The sequence below is a fragment of the Mus musculus genome, chromosome 10 (genome assembly GCF_000001635.26).
Source record: "Mus musculus strain C57BL/6J chromosome 10, GRCm38.p6 C57BL/6J".
In the NCBI taxonomy this organism is placed as follows: domain Eukaryota; kingdom Metazoa; phylum Chordata; class Mammalia; order Rodentia; family Muridae; genus Mus; species Mus musculus.
The window spans coordinates 27,147,673-27,167,695 of NC_000076.6; the positions used below are offsets into that span (position 1 = coordinate 27,147,673).

At 37.8% G+C, this 20,023-nt stretch overlaps 1 protein-coding gene across 5 annotated transcripts in view; it reads right to left on the reverse strand.

Moving 5' to 3' along the window:
- Positions 1-20,023, reverse strand: part of Lama2 (laminin, alpha 2) — a 635,907-nt gene that overhangs the window by 166,388 nt on the left and 449,496 nt on the right. For all 5 annotated transcript variants that reach the window (XM_017313815.1, XM_011243134.1, XM_011243135.1 and 2 more), the window contains exons 30-32: positions 17,230-17,354; positions 11,106-11,192; positions 7,684-7,877 (exon numbers count right to left, since the gene is read on the reverse strand). In XM_017313815.1, the coding sequence (XP_017169304.1) occupies positions 7,684-7,877; positions 11,106-11,192; positions 17,230-17,354 (406 nt within the window). The remainder of the gene's footprint in view (positions 1-7,683; positions 7,878-11,105; positions 11,193-17,229; positions 17,355-20,023) is intronic.

The window sequence follows — 20,023 nt, forward strand, 5'->3', positions numbered from 1 at the left end:
TCTCTCTCTCTCTCTCTCTCTCTCTCTTTCTTTCTTTCTTTCTTTCTTATAAAAGCATCCTACGTCTTCTGTTTAACTTTGTTCTTATCCTAAGAATTCTAAGAGGGGACCCTGATTTCTCTGGTAACTTCAGATAACAACAAAAACAATCTTCCAAATTTTTGGTAATGTGAATTTAGGTAGAGATTCAGAAATCTGTACATATAGAAGTTGTGAAATACAAATGTGTGCACCATTTAAACAAAATCAAATTATGTAAGGTAGGAAAAGCAAGATTTGGAAAGAACTCAGACAGTACAGTGTTAGCCACACAAACATGAGGACCTGAATTTGATCCTCAGGATATATTTAATAACCCAGGTATGTTGGGGAGTCAGAGACAGGCAGATGCACTGGGTTTAGTGACCAACCAGTCCAGAATAGTCAGTGAGTCTTGGGTCATCGAGAGAGCCTGTCTCAAAAACAAGGTGCATAGAACTTGGGGGAAAATAACATTTGAAGTTGTTCTCTGTCTTCCACATACATGTACACACAGTTGTAATCATACCAGCAAAATACAGAACACACACACACACACACACACACACACACACACACACACACACAAAAATTCAATGGAGAAAGATAACACAGAAAAGACAAACCTATTGCAGTTCAAGGATGATACAGTTTTTCAAAAGCAAAATGGAATTATAAAAGCATACAAACACCAGAGGAATATAAGAGGAATATAGCTTTTGTCTACGTAACAGTTACACCATAGTGCGCAAGTACTTTGTCAGCACTATTTTATATGATGCGCACAGCAGTTTGGAAAGGATCGAAAGAGTCACGGCCAGTGGTTAGGCATGTAGAAAAAAATGAGTGAAGAAACATAAAGGAAAGAGGAATGTAGAGAGAGCCTAAGAATGGTTGCCAGTGACAAGGAGCATAGCTAATTAGAGATAATTATGAAAAGTATGATTCAGACTAAGCCAAGGAAATATTTTATCCAAAACTGATGAGATGTTCAAAGTACCTTGCTTTTAAAAATAACCAAAGCATTAAAAGGAGCAGTTGGGTTCTGTCCTGGCTTGCTTTCTATTGAGAAACTAAGCATAATGATCAAAAGCAACTTGGGGAGAAATGGGTTAATGCCATCTCACAGTTTATAATCCACCATGATGGGAAGTCAGGACAGGAACCTGGAGGCAGAAAGGGAAGCAGAAGCCATGGAAGAATGCTATTTACTGACCATCTTGCTCTTCATAGCTTTCTCAGTTTGTTTTCTTATACATGCCAGACCCACCTGGCCAAGAATGACACCACACACGGTGGCCTGGGCCCTCCCATACTAGTCTTTAATAATAAAAACAAACAAACAAATGACAAAACAAATCAAACCAAAGCGACAACCAACAATCTTTCTCAAGTCTTTCCTATCGGCCAAAGATTTGGAGATGGAGACATTTTCTTACTTGTGAATCCTCTTCCCAAATGACCCAAGCTTGTTTCAAGTTGACAAGAAAACTAACAAGCACAGGTCATTTTTATAAAGGTACTTCCAATCTGTAGCATTTCTATTCAAGAGATTATGAAATAATGATTAGAAAAACTATTTTATTTTAACCAATATGTGAGTCTACCCTTCTTTGGGGCAAAGGGGTCAATAAACCTTTGGGCACATCAGAGTGAAAAATTGAAATAGAGTTTAGTTTACTCTTAAATAAATGCCTGATTAAAATAAAGCAACAGTGACCAGCAGTCTCCATAAGTCAACAGCGTCTTAATTTACTAAGGCACAGGATTGTCAATGTAGCATGAAGAGAACTTAGAGTCACCCAGAATCAGCTTCGCAAATGCTGTTTTACACAACAGTAGTACAGAATGAGAGAGTAGACCGATATCAACAAAAATAAGCGTGAACTACTAATAGAAGAGATAAGTAGAGGAAGACACATAAGCTGCCTTAGTACACCTCTCTGCACTTGAATCTAAACATCACAGCGTGGCTTAAAGTTCTACCAAGCTATGGCAAACATATTGGCCTTTGCAAAGTAGCCCCCTTGAAGACTAAGTGGTGATAGACATTTAGGGATAAGAATACAGAGTGATCACATTTAATGTCATAGATTAATAGACCACTTCTGGGGACCTTTTCAAAATCATCTTTTGGAGTAGTAAGTATTGTGTATTTATAAAATGACAACATTCTACTATGTGTTCCTACTCCTATATATAGGAAATAGTAAGTATCATTATTCATCTTCTTTGATGAGAATGGATCACCAGTATTCTAGCGATGGCAAGGGCATGTCTTATGATAGTGAGATGCTCACTGGCAGCTAGACATTAAGAACAAGAATGTTGGGCTTGGGGATAAAGGATGATTGCTGCCAAATTCAGTGATCTGATCTTGATTCCCTCACCTTACACAGTGTAAGAGGAGAATAAACTTCCTCAGGTTGTCCTCCGTCCTCCATATGGGTCCCTCATCAATAAAGAATTAAATGTGGAACTAGATACAAAGAATACTCATTGTGTCTCTGTAGAACTGCAGAAGCAAGAACACTTATTATTGCTACTGCAATACTGACAAGAGAAACACCTTCTCATATCCTATATTTTAAGTAAATTGTGATATAAATAACAAAACAGATACGTCACAAATACCTCTTACGCAGTGGCTAGAACCATAAGCACGAATTTGATATTTATAAGATATGAAATGGTATTTTGGGTTCATTCTATGGAGTAACATTTTGTCAAAGTTGCTAATTTTAATTGCTGTTCCCCAGGAGTGTTCTATATTTGACTCTGCCACTCATGGTCTATTTTAAACATTGGATGAGTTAGTCTGTTAACTATACATTTTAAGAAAATAGGACATGAACAAATCAACTTTTGGGTCTCATTTTTTTTTCTGCATTGAATACACAATGGCTTTCTCATTTGTTCTCAAATTTCAGGGTAGTTGGGTATTCTCATTTTATGAAATGACATGTCAGTTATGAATAAGAGAGGATAGATTTGTATAACTCAACTTATGAAATAGAAACCCTGTTGTAAGAATCACAATAAAATATTCAGAAACACAAATGCTTCTAAGGGGTAAACATTGTCCAGCTGTCCTAAGTAAATCCTTTTGCTTTAACCTGTGAAATTTGGACTGGGATGTAGTTTGGTAGTAGACTGCCCAGATAGCATGTAAAAACAGACAAACAATATCAAACCAAACAAACAAAAAAACCAACCAAACAAACAAAAAAACTAAAGCAGCCAAACAAAAACACCTCTGAGTTTGATGCTTAGAAATAAGAAAAAAGAAAAGTTATGAAATTAAGCTAAGCATCAACCTAATGTATCTTTTTTATTACAATGAAATGCAGCCTCTTTAGACAATGCCTGATGAATATATATCAACATTAATTAGATATATGGTCTTTAAAACTTAAAAATGGCCTCTAAAAGGAAAACAGATGACCTTGAGTTGATAAGACATCTCAACAGGCAAAGGGACTTGCTCCCAAACCTGACCACATGAGTTTGGTCATCTGGACACAAGGTGAAAAGACAGAAAACAATTTCTGAAAGTTGTTCTCTGACCTCTGTATGCATAACTTTATTACCCAGACATGTACACAGGTACATACACATACATCCATACTCACACACATATTCACCAATACATGACCTAAAAATAAATAGAAAAATTTAAATACTGAATATGCTGGTTAAAATAGTGGGTCTCTCTGATTATGTTCCTTCTTGTCCTGGAATGTTTCATATTACAAACTCTTATGTGTCTTCTACACTATTGTCTACAGGTCTCAGGCAAATCCTCTGGATTATGATCACCAGGGAGCTGAGGTAAAGCCAAGACGAGCTCTCAGTTATACGTACAGATATGCTGCAAAAAAGACTAGGAATGTATAGGGTTTGAACACTGAACCTAAATAACGGGAAGTGCCCCTGCAAGGTGAGCCTCTAAGCATTGCTATGGTGATGAATTTGTTTGTGGTGAAAGGAGTGCTTTAGGGAATGCCTGACACCTGAACTTGGAATCTGAAGGTGCTGGGAGATGCCTTATCTTGCCTTGGTGGAGTGAATTTATCACTGTGATAGGGCTAAAATCAGCTTACTGAGAAAATCTGGGGTCTCCATATTTCCTAATAAAAAGATTATTGTATAAATTATTATTATCATTGAAACATAGTATATACAAGGATTGCATCCTGCAGAAAATTCTCCAACCCCCCTCCCAATTGACTTCTTTTTCAGATAGGGTCTCATGAAGCTCAGGTTGTCCTCAAACTTGTGAAGTAGCCAAGGATGACCTTGAACTGCTGATCGTCTTGTCTCTTACTTTCATTCACCACGTGCTGGGTTACAAGCATTTACCACCACACCAGACTGAGGAAAGTCTCTATTAAATATAGTAAAGTCTTAGCTTGCCTTATTGGCCAATGATGCCCATAAACAACTAACAGACATTTACAGAAATTTAAGTGTGAGAGGGCATCTCAGGATTTGTTCTGTGTTGTCCAAACTATATAGCATAAATCTGTATCTTTTATTAAGCAAATAGTGGGTCTCTGGATCTTAGGCCTTATTGTTGTATGCAAATGTCCTGTGTAACACAGAACCATGTTCAATGACTATACACGATGAAAAATAATTTAGATATGTAAAAAAAAAAAATAAAAAAAAACTAAGGATAAAAACAAAACAATTAAATATATGATATGAGTCGATTTCAATTGCGTTTCTTAAAGAATTAACGAAGGAGAACCAATTTAATTCATACAGAGGAACCAGTATCAGAGCTGTACCTGGCTTCTACTAAGCCTAGACATACTGTTCTCGTAGTCAACAACCCACTTACTGAGAGCAGCACGGACTTTTAGTCTTCTTACTCCTTCTCATATTCCGTCTCCGCACTGAGGTCCTCTTCCAACTTATACCCTGGGGCAGTGTAAAAGCCCACTGTGATCCCATGTAATGAAGCAGGCCCCAACCAAAGATAAGACACTGGAGGTCAGTCTGTTCTTTGGTCCCTTGATCTAATTTAGCTTGGGGATAGAGAAGACTCTTACAAAGAGAATTGGGTATGAGCTAAAGCTATGTCCTCACTGATTTCTTGTTTTCTTAAGATATTTTAAAAGCAGGGGTAGGAAGTAGGAATTGGGAGATGTGGGCTGAGGGAGGGGAGCAGCCAAAGAAACCACAGCATATTTGTACTAAACTGCAGAAACTGTCAAAGATGAGAAAGGAAGAAAAGTCCAGAGTTGTTCTGTGTAACGGTTTTTAGGGTCAACATAAAAAAGGGTGAGAGATAGGTGCAGAAGCAAGAGGGAACCATTCAGCCTGGAGGAAGACTGTAGAAGGAATGGCTACTTATACAACATAGCTATAAATAATGCAGGATAGAGGTATAGATGGCAAAGAAAGTTCTACAATTTAGCACTTTATTATGAGATAAGAGTCACTATAATATTCTAGAAGGAAATGAAGATCTCCAGGTCACAGAACTGGGAATGAGCCCTGTGTTCAGCAGGTACAAATGCATTGCTTGACAAGAATAATGCAAGCAGACAGTAAATGGTTGAATGACTGTCACCATGTGCTCAGTGCCTTTTAAATGAATATGAGATGGAACATGTGGAAAACAGAGATACATGGCAGGGATGAGTTAGGTTTTCTTATGATACATTTACTCAATATGTAAATAAACAATCACCAGAAAAACAATAGGCAGCTAATCTGGCTGGGAAAATCACAGATCTTTTTTAAAACAAATGTTTAGAAAAGTAGTCCTTTTATTTCATCTTTTGTTGCTTTTAATGTGCTACTGTTTAACATTTACATACCTCATTAAACACGTTACTTTTTCCAGGTTGACATCTGTATATTATTCATAGTTCAATGATTATTTAGATCTGTTTCTATGATTCTTAGCTAGTTATATATCCATGTCCAGAATGAAGCAGTGCTGTAGGATATTTGGCAGACCACTAAAAACCACATATTTATTTATTTGTGTGTGTGTATGTGTGGGTGTGTGTGCTGTAGTACATGCATGTAGGTCAGAGGACAACTTGTGGGAGCTACTTCCCTCCTTCCATGTGGCCCACAGCGACTGAACAGATATTGTGAGGCTTGGTGGCAAAAAGCCTGTGGAATTCTGCTGCTGCCCTAGGTCTACTTTCAAAATTACCTTTAAAATAATTACGCGCGCGCGCGCGCGTGTGTGTGTGTGTGTGTGTGTGTGTGTGTAACAACAGTACTATAAACTAATGTTTTGGTATCTTATGTTGAGCCTTTCCTCATGCCAATCCTCACTTAGTTTTACCTATTATCCCCCATCATGGTAGAAAGGTCACGAGGGAGGCTCTGTGCAGGTGGCCTAAGTGCTCCAACACTGAATCATATTCATAGGCCTTCTTATTTACTTCAAGCATTATATATTTTCATTAAAGATAACCCTGCTTTAGAGTTTAAAAATAGTTTTACTTCTGGCTATGTAGTGTGTTTCTGTGTGGGAATGTGCACAAGAGTATAGGTGCCCATGGAGGTCAGAAGAACCCTTTGGCTCCCCTGGAGTTAGAAGTACAGGCAATTCCGACCCTCCTGACATGGGTGCTTGGCACTGAACTTGGATCCCCTGAAAGAGCAGGAATACTCAGTCTCTGAGCCATCTCTTTAGTTCCTAGCCTTCTTTAAAAAAAAAAAAAATGTATCTTTCCAAATGGCCCAGTCCTAATGTTTTGATGGAGTTTTAATCCTACCTTTAGCTTTTGAGGCAACATTTTATAAAGCACAATCTAGGTTCTTAAAATGCAGCTCAGAATTAGACACAGTAAGACCTTAAAATAGGGAAGACTAGCATGCACAAACACATCGAAATATGTAAATATCACAATAAAATGTGGCGAAGTAAATTTCTTTAAGAAGAGTTTGGCATTGCCCAATATTCTCCCTTTAACTTTATAAATAACTTATTCTAGATTATTACATATTACACTGAATATTACATATTTAAACTACTGAATCCAATGTATTTTCAATACTGCATCCAGAATCAGGAGACATGAGAGACAGACAGATTGGAGGAGGGCTGAGGGAAAGGGAGAAAAAGAGTGTGTGTGTGTGTGTGTGGGGGGGGGGGGTTGGGGGGGGTGGGGAGGACAATCCATCCTCCACTGTTTACTCAGTAAATAAAAATACTTAAAAACTTGAATGCATTGTAACCACATCCAATGTTTGTAGTTCAAGAAGAAATTGAGAAGCATTATGTAAACGCTGGAGAAAGAAACCAGTTGTAATTCAAGGCTTAAAATGCCTATCCAGCCAATTACAAATTCAGGAGGATTCTAAAAAGTTAATATGTAGGAATCTTTAATCTGTCATAAAGGCAGGGCCAACTTTGGTCAAAATGGCAAATCCTGAGATGGGCAAAAATAAGACTTGCCTAGAGGAGCTTCAATGAATTGACAAAAGCATGCTGAGAATTTTTTCCACAGCTCTTTGCTTAGCGGGAGGGAAACAAAAACAGCATGCCAGCAGCAGAAGGTGGGAAGAAGGCTTCAGAAAGGATGCAGAGTAGCACCAGCTACCACAAGCAAGGAAATGGGGAGCTTGTAGGAACTGAGACAGACATGGAAGCAAGGCCCATAGAACTAGCAGCTAAATTAGTATACGTACAGACACACTCTGCACCCTCGCGTGCATGCCAGTGCTCGCAGCCATCACACTTCCTTCCTGTGGCTCCAGGGCGGCACGTGCAGAGTCCCGTGACCCGGTCACAGGGAACCGGTAGGGAGCCATAAGGGTCACACTCACATTCTTGGCAGGAGCCTCCGGGGCTGCTTGGGCTGCCAGTATAGCCTGGGGCACACCTAGGTTGGAATAGGACAAAAGAATAGAGATTAATGAAAGTCTTAATTTTAAGTCTGCAGGTGTGCATACGAATGTATGTGTGCATGTATTACTAGGGATTGCGCCTCAGGTCTTGCATGTGAAAACATACACTCTGGATCTCTGTTCATTTTTGTTTGCTTTTGCATCCAGTTGGCCAGACTGGTCTTAAACTCAGTTTCTAGCAGTTTGAGCATGCCATCCTCCTGCCTCAGCCTCCTGAGTAGCTGAGAATTGGCTTGGCTTCATCACTGTCATTCCAACCTAAGATAACAAGTGTTTGATAAAAGTACTACTGAAATAAAACCACTGGAATTGTTTCTTAACATGTGCACACGAAATGAATGTATTCTAAGCAGGTTCAAATTTGATTAAATCTTCCAAGGGTTCATTATAAGAAGACCAATGAAGATAAAGTATAAGGAGGGGCTTCTACCTTACAGGACAATCAAGAACCATAAGCAGTTTTAGATCCTGACTGTACCTGGGCAGGTCATAAGGTGATTTAAAAGGCTTAAGGAGCTCTCAGCAGTCGTACACATTTTAATCTGGAAGGTTACAATAAAAATTTAACCAGGACCTTTGGTTTAATTTAGCTGAATGGGAGAAATATTTTAGGGAACTATAACCTGATTGCTTACATGTTAGAGATGATAAATTCAAAGCTATAACAACATTTGAGAATTGCAAAAACAATTCAAACCATTCACGTTTGCTAGTATCTGACCCTGTTCATCCATAAACTGCATAAACTGCATGAGCTGCCAACTCCTACTGCTTCTACATTAATGCATATTAAAATGATGGATTTCTGTGATCACTCTGCTTTCAGACAGCAACTGTGATCTTATTATACATTCTTCTAGTCTTTTCTACACAGCTGCTTTAGTAGATAGTGATAATGTCAATTTAAAAAGTTATCTGTGGCATATAATATTTGTGTTATAAGCTGCTACAGATGATCTCATTGTTACCCCAGGTTGCTTTCAGTTATGATGCTACTGGTGTTTACAAGGGCATTAAATGAATATTCATTTCAACATAATCACAAAGGACATGACAGGCATAGTGAAGACCTACCCTTATCATCTGTAATCTACCTCCAAGTGATGTATGCATCTTCCAAATAACTGAAAGTGGTTTTGGGTATTTATATTATACACTGTTGAATTTCTGATAGTTCCCAGCGCTATGGGCAGTACAAGCACACCATTCTGTACCCGTATGAAAGTGCTGGGTATCCTTAGAATTGGGAACAAAACACCCATGGAAGGAGTTACAAAGACAAAGTTTGGAGCTGAGATGAAAGGATGGACCATGTAGAGACTGCCATATCCAGGGATCCACCCCATAATCAGCATCCAAACGCTGACACCATTGCATACACTAGCAAGATTTTATCGAAAGGACCCAGATGTAGCTGTCTCTTGTGAGACTATGCCGGGGCCTAGCAAACACAGAAGTGGATTCTCACAGTCAGCTAATGGATGGATCACAGGGCTCCCAATGGAGGAGCTAGAGAAAGTACCCAAGGAGCTAAAGGGATCTGCAACCCTATCGGTGGAACAACATTATGAACTAACCAGTACCCCGGAGCTCTTGACTCTAGCTGCATATATATCAAAAGATGGCCTAGTCGGCCATCACTGGAAAGAGAGGCCCATTGGACACGCAAACTTTATATGCCCCAGTACAGGGGAACGCCAGGGCCAAATAGGGGGAGTGGGTGGGTACGGGAGTGGGGGTGGGTGGGTATGGGGGACTTTTGGTATAGCATTGGAAATGTAAATGAGCTAAATACCTAATAAAAATGGGGAAAAAAAAAGAAAGTGCTGGGTATAATGTTTAGTTATCATATACAGGTCTTTGAAAATGTATCTTATAAAACACATTTTATTGGAATTCATAAAACCTACATCTAGCTTCTCCGTTCATTTCTATTGCCATTATCCATATAACCATTGCTGGTTGTATAAAAGACTCATAGTTGAAAGGGAATAATAACAAATACTTTTTAAATAAACAAATACTAGTTTAAAAATATGACTAACAGTTTCAGGAGCTCCTAGGAATCTCTAATGAACAAACAGGCTATGGGAAGGAAATCTGTGAGGTAAGTGAGATTTCAGGTAATTTGCAATCTTAGCTTTCTTACACAGAAAATTTTAGAATATAAAGAAAGTCTCAAAATTTGTTCTGCTTTGAGGCAGAAGATAAAGATTTTTAAAATCCATTCTCTCGTGCTAACCACTGACAATGAGCTGCCAGAGAAAGACAGGGGTAAATTCTCAGGCTAATTATACCATTTCCTGTGAGAGAACCTGGGCAGGATACCAACGGCATCCCTTACACATCTGATGACCAGGAAAACTATGTTAAGTAGGAAGAAAAACGGGACCCAGATAGGTTGCTGGAACTAAGCTAAGCCTGTGAATTTTTATGAAACTACTATATTGCTATCAATTATACTAAGATCACAGAGCATGTATATCATAATAATAGTTAGAATTAGTTTCCCAGCAGTATCTTAAACACTAGTGCTGGTAACCATTTGAATGTCTAGCTTCCTGGTCATGTAAATGTGTATCTGGAAGATGTGAATTTTCTTCCTGAGAAACAGCCAGTCTGGGGCTGTGTTCGTTAGCTGAGCATTTCCATGAACCCTAAATTCAGCTTAATGGTGCTTTCCCAGATTTTATGCTTTCTGATTTCTTTGAAGAATATTGATTGCCTACCAACAAGGTGGCTCAGTAACAAATTCTTTATTTTCTGGATAGGACTAATTACCCTCATCACCATGTAATTCTAGGATACACAAAGACCCACCCATACACAGTCAAAATGCTAAGAAAAGTACCATGTTTTAAGTTATTGCTGGATACTATTAGTCAGCGAACTAACTGAGAACAATGTGGGCAGTATCTCAATTTCCATAGCTACCTAAAAACATTGGAAAAAAACCCTGACATTTGTTCTTATAAAATTACATCTGACTGTTTGTATTAAGACATAAATTAAATAATCATGAAATTATTTGGGATCACTAAGGTCTCAGCATGAAATTAGAACAAACAAAATTTTAAAGGAGCACTTTTAAGGCTATAAAAATAGTTGTGAAGCATTAATTACTCAAATACAAATGATAAAAATCACAGAAGCAATTAATAGTATCATGACCCTTTACGATCACCATGTGAGAGTGTCAGTACCTTTCACAGTACTGTCCTTCATAGCCCCTTGGGCAGGCGGTGCAACGGTAATCTTCCAGACCTTCCAATACACAAGAGGGGCTGAAACTGAACCAGAAAACAACACAGAAAATGTTACTTGCTTATTTCATAAAACTCAGTATTTCTACCCATTACCAAGGTCACTGGAATATTTTATTGGGTGTGTATAATAAATATATTTATAAGTATTGATAAAGTTCTTATTTATGGGAAGACAATTAAATACTTCTGATAATAGATAACAAAACTGGCTAGTTTTTGATGAATTAATAAGGTACCACACTAAAAATATCAGTATTTCAAAGTTTAAATAATTTTCTGAAATGTATATAAATATTGTATGTCAACACAATTAATCACAATTTTTATTAATTCAAAGAATTTGATGGGAATGTGTGTGTACAGGCCTTATAGTGGGCCAGGTATCACTGAATACCCTCCAGGTGAAAAAAACCAAACCAAAAAGAGGATATGAAAATCATGTTTTTTTTTTTTTTTTTTTTTTTTTTTTGAAATCTTAGTTCAACTTGCAAGTGGAAGTTCAATATATGGAGTGTAAATGGATGTTTCACTCAGAATACAACCATGCCTTTCCCAACCTACCAGACTCCAACACTCGAATAAAGTACACGAAGTAATTTGATTTAGTGTGTGGCAAGGAGACATAGCTTTCTAAACCAAAATGAACAAAATGTGCTCGCTATTTTCTGTGCTTTTAACTAATGGCTCTGTAATTGACTTCACTATGGCATATGCGTACCACAGGCCGACCAGAGCTCACACCAGTGCTTCCTTCCCAGCAGACAGAAGAGCTCTGAGAATCAGGAAGAGAAAACTTCCTCCCTGACCTAAAGCAGTCACTCTTCAGATAACCGACTTCATTGTTTGACGTCCTTCCCATCATTCCACACAAAGAAGCAATAGGAAGTATTGTTTTTCAGGCCAAGACCCAAATAGTAACACATGCTAACACCATACTCTTTGGTTTGGGCGTCATTAGGGTTGTGCCTTATTACAGCTACTCATGCATCAAATTCATGGTTTGTGAATAGCTGTCAAATTTTAACTTTTGCAAAGTGTTTGAACAAATGAATGTACTACTTAATCATGGCCTCATTATCTGACCAACTAATTTTTTTTTCTTCCCTGGACCTTGGACCCCCCAAACCTGTAACTGACAAATCTATCAAGTATTCAGTTCTTTAACTTCAAATTTGATACTGAAAACATGTGTTTGGCTGCATGATCACGCACATCCCAATGATTAATATTCATACATAATCCCTGGGAAACAGACACAACATTTTAAGTATAATCTACACTGGCCTATAGAAAAAAAAAACTACAATCAATTTCTATAAAATAATAAAACTCCTCAATAAATGAATGTAGCAATTCTAGATGAGTTGAATACAGACTGTTGAATTACATATTTTGTTGCAGAGTTTGATTTTTCCTTCAAGCGTTAAAGGGGCTTTCGAAGGAGCATAGAGGGATGGCATCTTCTCTATAGTAGTGTTCAGTGTTCCACTTCATAGCTCCTCTCCATCCCCAACTCGTATCTCATTTGCAGGAGCACTTGGAAATCCTTGTTCATCTCGCTTAGGGACCACCTGTTTCTATTTCCTTGTGAAGACTAGTTTCAAACACATCACTGCAGTTTGTAAAACTTACAGGGTCTGTTCTCTGTGAGACCCACTCTGGATCACAGAGCTGACTGGTCGCCTGGAAGCCACTTCCGGTTTTGATCCCTGCTCTCAGGCTGCATTTTTTTTTTTTTCCCAATCTGTGTTGTGTTTGTTAACATGATTTTGAGCTCAGGTTCCGATTTCTCCTCCAAGTCACTGCCTTCATCCTAGGGGCTTTAAATACTGTGCTGACTCTAACATCTAAAGCTGATTTTCCACTCCCCTGGAGAAAACGCACTTGATTTTTCTCAGCTTAGTTAACGGTTATGCTTCTATGTCCTTTCTGGATGCACAGAGGCAATGCTGTTCCCTCTTTTACAGTCCATCAAACTGTTGTTTGATGTCTAAGTGTCACGGGAGCCGCTCTCCGTAGCTCATCTCATCACCCTGTACTGTGCGCCGTGACCTCTATGAAAATGCTACCTCTTCCAAATCAGTCTACTTGGGCTGCATTAACCTGGTCTCTGCCAGCTGTGGCCAGGCAGAGGCTTTACTGAAGAGCCAGTACACTGTTTACCCTCAGCCGGACTAATCCTGCGGTTGTTCCATAGGCTTATCCTACCGGTTCATTCACACCTCAACTGGACTGGACTTTATACGAATTTTCTCAGACCTCAGTGAGAAGAAAGATGTCTAAGTTTGTTTGGAAATGAGCTGGCAACGCTAGACTCAGCCTCACTGAGAAAGGTACTGTGAGCCAATGGCTTTTGAAGACAGACTGGCATGGGTTCCTGGTGCTACCATAAAGACGTCTGTCCTTTCCTTGGGTGTACAGAGTCAGAAAGGCAAGGGTGTGTAAATGGTGTTGCTGGGCCACAGGGCTGGAGGTTTGTGCTATTTGATATGAGATAAGGAAGCTATTGCTGTGGCCCCGAACCACTGATCACAGTGTCTTCCTTGCCTTTTATTTCTCAAGGATCATGTAAATAAGACATTCCACCTCTCCCATCTGTCTGTAGCTCAGAATCTATTTTTACAAACTGGGAAGAATGTGCCTCTCTTTGCCCTGACTCATTTTTCTACTTTGCCTCTTAATCTTTCTCACCATCCATGGATCTTTTTTGTTAATTAGGTTAATTTGTTCCAAGCTACAGCTGGTGAGATTAGTGGGCCATGAAATCAGCTTAATCTTTTTGACTAGTATTTCTCTAAAATGTACAATAAGGAAATTGAATAAATGGTAAGATACAATCATATATATTTGGGTGTGTATACATATTGGCTTTTGAACACTGGGTTATGATATTTTAAAAGGACTAGTTGTAGTTGTGGTTGATAAAAGTCCAAGTCCCACTGAGGATATAACTATGATGTTTTAAGTTTTTCAGACTCGTTGGAATAAAATTTATACTCAAATAAAACAAATCAAATTATGAAATAAAAAATATGAATGAGGTGTTTTATTGATGCTGCTAACCAACCAAACTAGAATTGCATATTTTCAACTTCCTAAAACTGGCAGTTACGTTTAAGACTCTTTTTATTTAAAGTCGACTTCTACTATTGCCAACCTTCTGCAGTAACCCTTGGAGTTACAAGCTTCTGTGTTTGCTCACCCTACCCTGAAAGAGCAATGATGGATGCTTGCTAACTCTTGCTCCTCCCTTGGTACCAGTGACAACGCTGCCTGAGGTTTGGTCTCTCTGGCTTCTCCTACATTTGCTCTTCGTTTTCTAAGGATAGAAACTTCTCAACTAAAGTTACATTTTGCCTTCATTCTATGTGCTCCCCTTGGGGAACGTCTGCCTGGGAAATCCAATCTGACTTTAATTCATTTATTAACATATTTCTTCCTTCGTCTGCTCCTGCAATTTTCAGATTTCCATTCCGTGCAGCTATTTGCATATTTCCATTCAGACAGACCTTTCACATCAATTTGAAACCATTTAAACCATAAATTACCTGTCCTTAGCAGCAGCTCTTTCCTGAGTCCCTGTGTGAGTTCATAGTGCTACCATTTGTGTGTGTGTGTATGTGTGTGTGTGTGTATGTATGTGTGTGTGGGGGGGCGAGTTGGCTAAAATCATCAGCCTTCAACTCCTGCCCATCTCATCCTCACACCTAGCTAGTCACAAGTTGTGTAGTGAGACACATAAGAAGTCCCTCCCACTCATCCCAGTGCTGCCCTCTTGTGGCTGTTACCTAGATTCGAGCTCTCTTTATTTCTTGCCATTTATTTATTTATTTATTTATTTATTTATTTATAAAATGGTGCTCTATCCATTTAATAAATCCTGTCAGGTATGGAAAATAATATAATATTGAGAAGAGTTCTTAGGAAAAATGACCTTATAGGACAATGAGTATAACAAAACAATTTTATTTATTTATTTATTTATTTATTTATCTAGCTGCATGTGTATCAGAAGATGGCCTAGTCAGCCATCAGTGGAAAGAGAGGCCCATTGGTCGTGCAAACTTTATATGCCTCAGTACAGGGTGCCAGGGCCAAGATGTGGGAGTGGGTGGGTAGGGGAGTGGGGGGGGGGAGGGTATGGGGGACTTTTGAGATAGCACTGGAAATGTAAATCTCTTGCCTTTTAATTGGACTCATTTCTTTCCATCCAGCTCTCTCATGACATGCTTTCTAAAATGTGTTTCTGACCATATTAACTGTTTTGAAAAGAAAGTAAGCCTGCATGTTTTAAACTATCATAGAAAGTTAAATAGTAATTTCATGGATTTGGTACTTAAATATTTCTCCAATATAGTCTCCATGTTCCTCGTCAAGCCATCACCTTCAATAATTACAGCGTCCTGTGTATACCCTACACTCCAAACCCTTTTGCTACCTAGCTTTTAAGCATGCTTGTGCATATAATTTCTTACCACCCAAATCTGTAAAAATCCCTAATCTACTCTCGGTAATATATTACATATAATAGTTCTTCTTTCAGTATGTTCTTGACTATTCTACAATTAAGGATGATATTTGGGGGCTGGATAGAGGGCTCAGCAGTTAAGAGTACTGTATGCTATCCCAGAGGTCTTGAGTTCAATTCCCAGTAACCCAATGGTGGCTCACAACCACCATGCATGTGTACATGCAACTAGAAAACTCATATTAATAAAATAAATACATGGATACATTTTTTAAAAGGAACAGTATTCATGACTTTGAATTCTGTGACAATTTATTTTAATGTCAATCTTTTATAAGAAGCATCTCTAAGAAGTGGCAGTATTTTCACTCTGTAGCTGTGGGTACTATAGTATACTCAATGGGGAATTATTACTGATTTTGTTTTTAAATCTAAATGGTTCACATTTTAATAAACAATGAAATGAATGGCATTCTTTTGTTTAAGCATGAGCATCTCAGGGAGAGCTAGGAAAGGGAAATGGAAAAAATAATATTCTATTTCATACAACTATAATTTTGTACTTGAGCAATAAAATCACTTTTTTTAAATCTTCATCAATAGCCACTGTACCTAACAATCTATGTTTGACACTCTGGAAAGAATTGTACTTTTGAAAAAGAAATGGACGTGATTTGGATACAACTTTTTTCAGAATGCATGCAAGGATAATGACGAGGATACAGAATGAGTGTACAGCAGTGGAAGTTCATTTCATACTCTTGGTTTTGTGGCTCTTTTCTTCCTAGGGTGTCCAGAATTCTAATTCTAGACAATCTGTCATACCATCCTTTCAAAAGCATTTCTTAGAGGGAAATGATTTTATCATGTGGAGATGGAAGTAGATAAATCGCCCAACATAAAGTACAGATAGTTTTAGAAAAAAGGTAAATGAAAACATTGAGGGGTTTGCAATAATAGATATAAACCAAGACAGAAGGTGCAGACAGCATGGAAATGAGATATTTCACCATTTCTTTCCCTGTGGTAGTGTTTCCATGGTATCATGCTCAAACCATCTGAAACGAGAAGGGGTCTGTGCTCTTAGCCAATACCAACTTCTTAAAAAGCACTTAACAACAAGTTACCCTGATTTTGTCATGCTATTTTTCAATTGCTTATTTGATAATTATTTCCCAATATTGAATCCAACGCATAAGATAAGAGGAAACAGCCACAAACATGGTTTGGTATACACTCAGACACCACAAGTGAATCACAAATAAAGTGCAAAGCTCACACAAGACATGTGCACTCATAAAACCATGTGTGCCTGCACGTACATCATTTGTCTTAGCAACAAACTGAACATCAATACTGGTAGTTACATTTATATTAGTATTATTTACTTTAAAGAGGGTTTTAGAAGAGAAATGAATCATACAGTATATACACACTGACTTTACTTGTGTTTTTATCTCATTTTAAAAACATCTGAGGCTTGAGATTTTTTTTTTGTCTATTCAAAATTATTGGCAAATCACAGAGTCCATGCACCAGGGTGATGAGGTTACTCATGGGAAAATGCACATCAACTATGCACATTGATCTTACTTGTTGCTGGGCGAAATCAGAGGACAAGCACATGGTTGACAGTCATTTGGCAATCCCCTGACGATTCCATAGTAGCCAAGGGCACAGCGCTCACAGAAGTCACCAGCAGTGTGATGCTGACAATTCTGTAAAAGAAAACAAAGAGATGCTTTCAATGTAAGTGGAGTTATAATGTATTGTATCATACAGATTCCTGTCTGTTGCACACCACACACACACATGAATAGATTACAATGATTGATTCTTTAGACAAATATTTCTTAGAGATACATTTTTATTTAAGAAGCTGATGCATGTGTAGGAGCTACATTATCAATAAAATAAGAGCTTCTGTTTCATATAAATTAATTTCTGTGAACCTTGTTCTTTTATTCAAAATTAGCAAATAGAAATTCAAGAATATCTTAAACTTAAGTTCTATGGGAAGCTTGGAGAAATGCTATAAAGCCAGGGCTCTGGTGCATTGTCTTCTGGAGGATGCCAAAGTAAACCTAAAGCAGAAAGTATAGATATATTGAGAGATGACACACATAGAAATGGCCTGCCAGCTTTCTTATTACATCGTGAAAGTCATTTATCTATTTCTTGAGAGATGTCGGTGGTTCTTCACCATTACAGAGGAGTCAATCAGACATTTTAACCTTTTGTCAAAATTTCCTTTTTGTTTAATGAAAGGATTTCCCACTAATATGTTTGGAGGCATTTTCATGAAGAAATGAGATACATTGTAGAGTAAGACATAGTTTCAGTATAAAAATTCGCATCAAGTAGAATCATACTTCACAAAAAGCAATCAGTATGAATATAAAAGAAAGTGCCCATGAGGTACTCAAGTGAGGAGAAGGATAAAATAATATCCTACCTTGATGAGTTTGTATCCACTTTAAGAGTTTGAAAACAATTAGGAATCACAACAGCAAAAATCAACCACAAATATTGTTTAGCAAAAATATGATACAGTATTGAGAGTAAGAGGGGGGAAAGGGATACAGGGAATTTAGAGTGAGAATTCAGGTTGGTTTTATAAGGCAGGATTTATAGAAGTCAGAGCAATGACTTACTCCTTAATATGCTAAAAGAAATACTGAAACACTGCAGTGACAAGATAGATGTAAATGGATGCTCCCTCTCCAGCTTACTTCCAGCCAGTGCTGCCTATGTACCTTGAGCTAACTTCCACATTCAGATGCTCTCTAACATTCAGAGAGCATCTGAATGTCCCTACTTAGGTGGGATCCTCCCTTACCCATGGGACCTTTCATTTGTAAATCCTGTGTTCAGTCAATCTCATTTCATCGTCTTTCTTGCACAGCTCATTTGAGCCCATATCAAATGTCTTTTTCTCTCTACCACATTCCCTGGTGTCCTAAAACACGGCTTAACAGCTACTCCTATCTAACACAACACAGTAAATGAAACACCACCAGCATGCAATTATTCTAAATGTCTGAACTAACAAGCTCATGTTCTAGGCAACATGGATGAAATGGGTCAAGATTTTTAATATGAAAAAGGACAGGAACCATATCTCATAAATGCAGAAAAGTGGTTAGCAGGACAAAATGACTTGATGCATTGTGATACTGAGTTAAACACACCAACTCTCCTTCTCTTGACTATATGGAGGAATCTACATATCTTAGCAGTCAAAGCCATTCCCTACTTCATGGTAGCACTCTGAGACAGTGATTCCAAAATAAGATAATTGCATATGGGTTTTTTTGTCTCAAATTGTCTAACAAGCTATTAAAGGAATGCATTTCCTAGGGAAGGCATGAAGATTACATTTTCTAATTACAGAAATAATAATGCCCCAAAGACAAATTATTCAATAACAGTCTTTAGCATTTTGGCCTTTGCAAAACAAATATATATTTTTATATATAATGTAGATATAACACTAACAAGTGAAATCAGTTGCTTACATATAATGAACACTGCTAAAAATACAAAGGCCCCTAAACTGTGTTTTTAATTTTATTCATCTGAAATTTTCATTATTTGCTTACCAAAAAAACAAACATATTTAAACCTTTTCTGAATTATTCTTGAATTTTCACAGATATACTAACATGCTATACTTGGCTAAGTGAATAAAATATCCATAAACTATGGATATCCATATTTCTATAAAATATGGAAATAAAAAGTTCCATAAACAAAGCATATAAATTGTAAGGCTATTTTGGAAACTTTGCCACACAAAGTGTCATATGACTAGCCAATATGCTTTGAAACAGGATACTTAGTATTTTCGCTTACATAAATAATTTTCCATAAGGAAATTTATATACTGTCGATGTCTAATAAGTTTAAACACATCCACAGAAGTTACACATTAGTATTTTTTCATTAGTACATTAGAATATATGAAATTTGCTTGCTTGCCTTGTGCCCTGGTTTATGGGTAGTTCGTATGTCTTCTACACTACCCAATGAATATAACGTAATGTTGTAGCATTTCAGACTTACAGTGAGGAGTAACTGAACTTCATCATACACTGCCGGGACATTTTTTAACATTTCGTTCAGGCATCACAAAAGACACAGTTCTTGTAAGGCAGGCCTCTCTAGCTTACACGACTGTAACCAACAAAATCTTCCTTGTGCCATGTGAACATTTCATCTGCTTCATTCTCATCTTAAGGCCACAATCTGAATTCTGAGTTCTGCCTTCTAAAGTTTGGCAGATGAAGTCCAATTCTTTTTACCCAGGGAGGTGCCCAGCTATCTGACACTGCTTCCCAGATCTCTTGTTACAAGCAGCGCAGTTAACAACACTAGCTACTTGGAG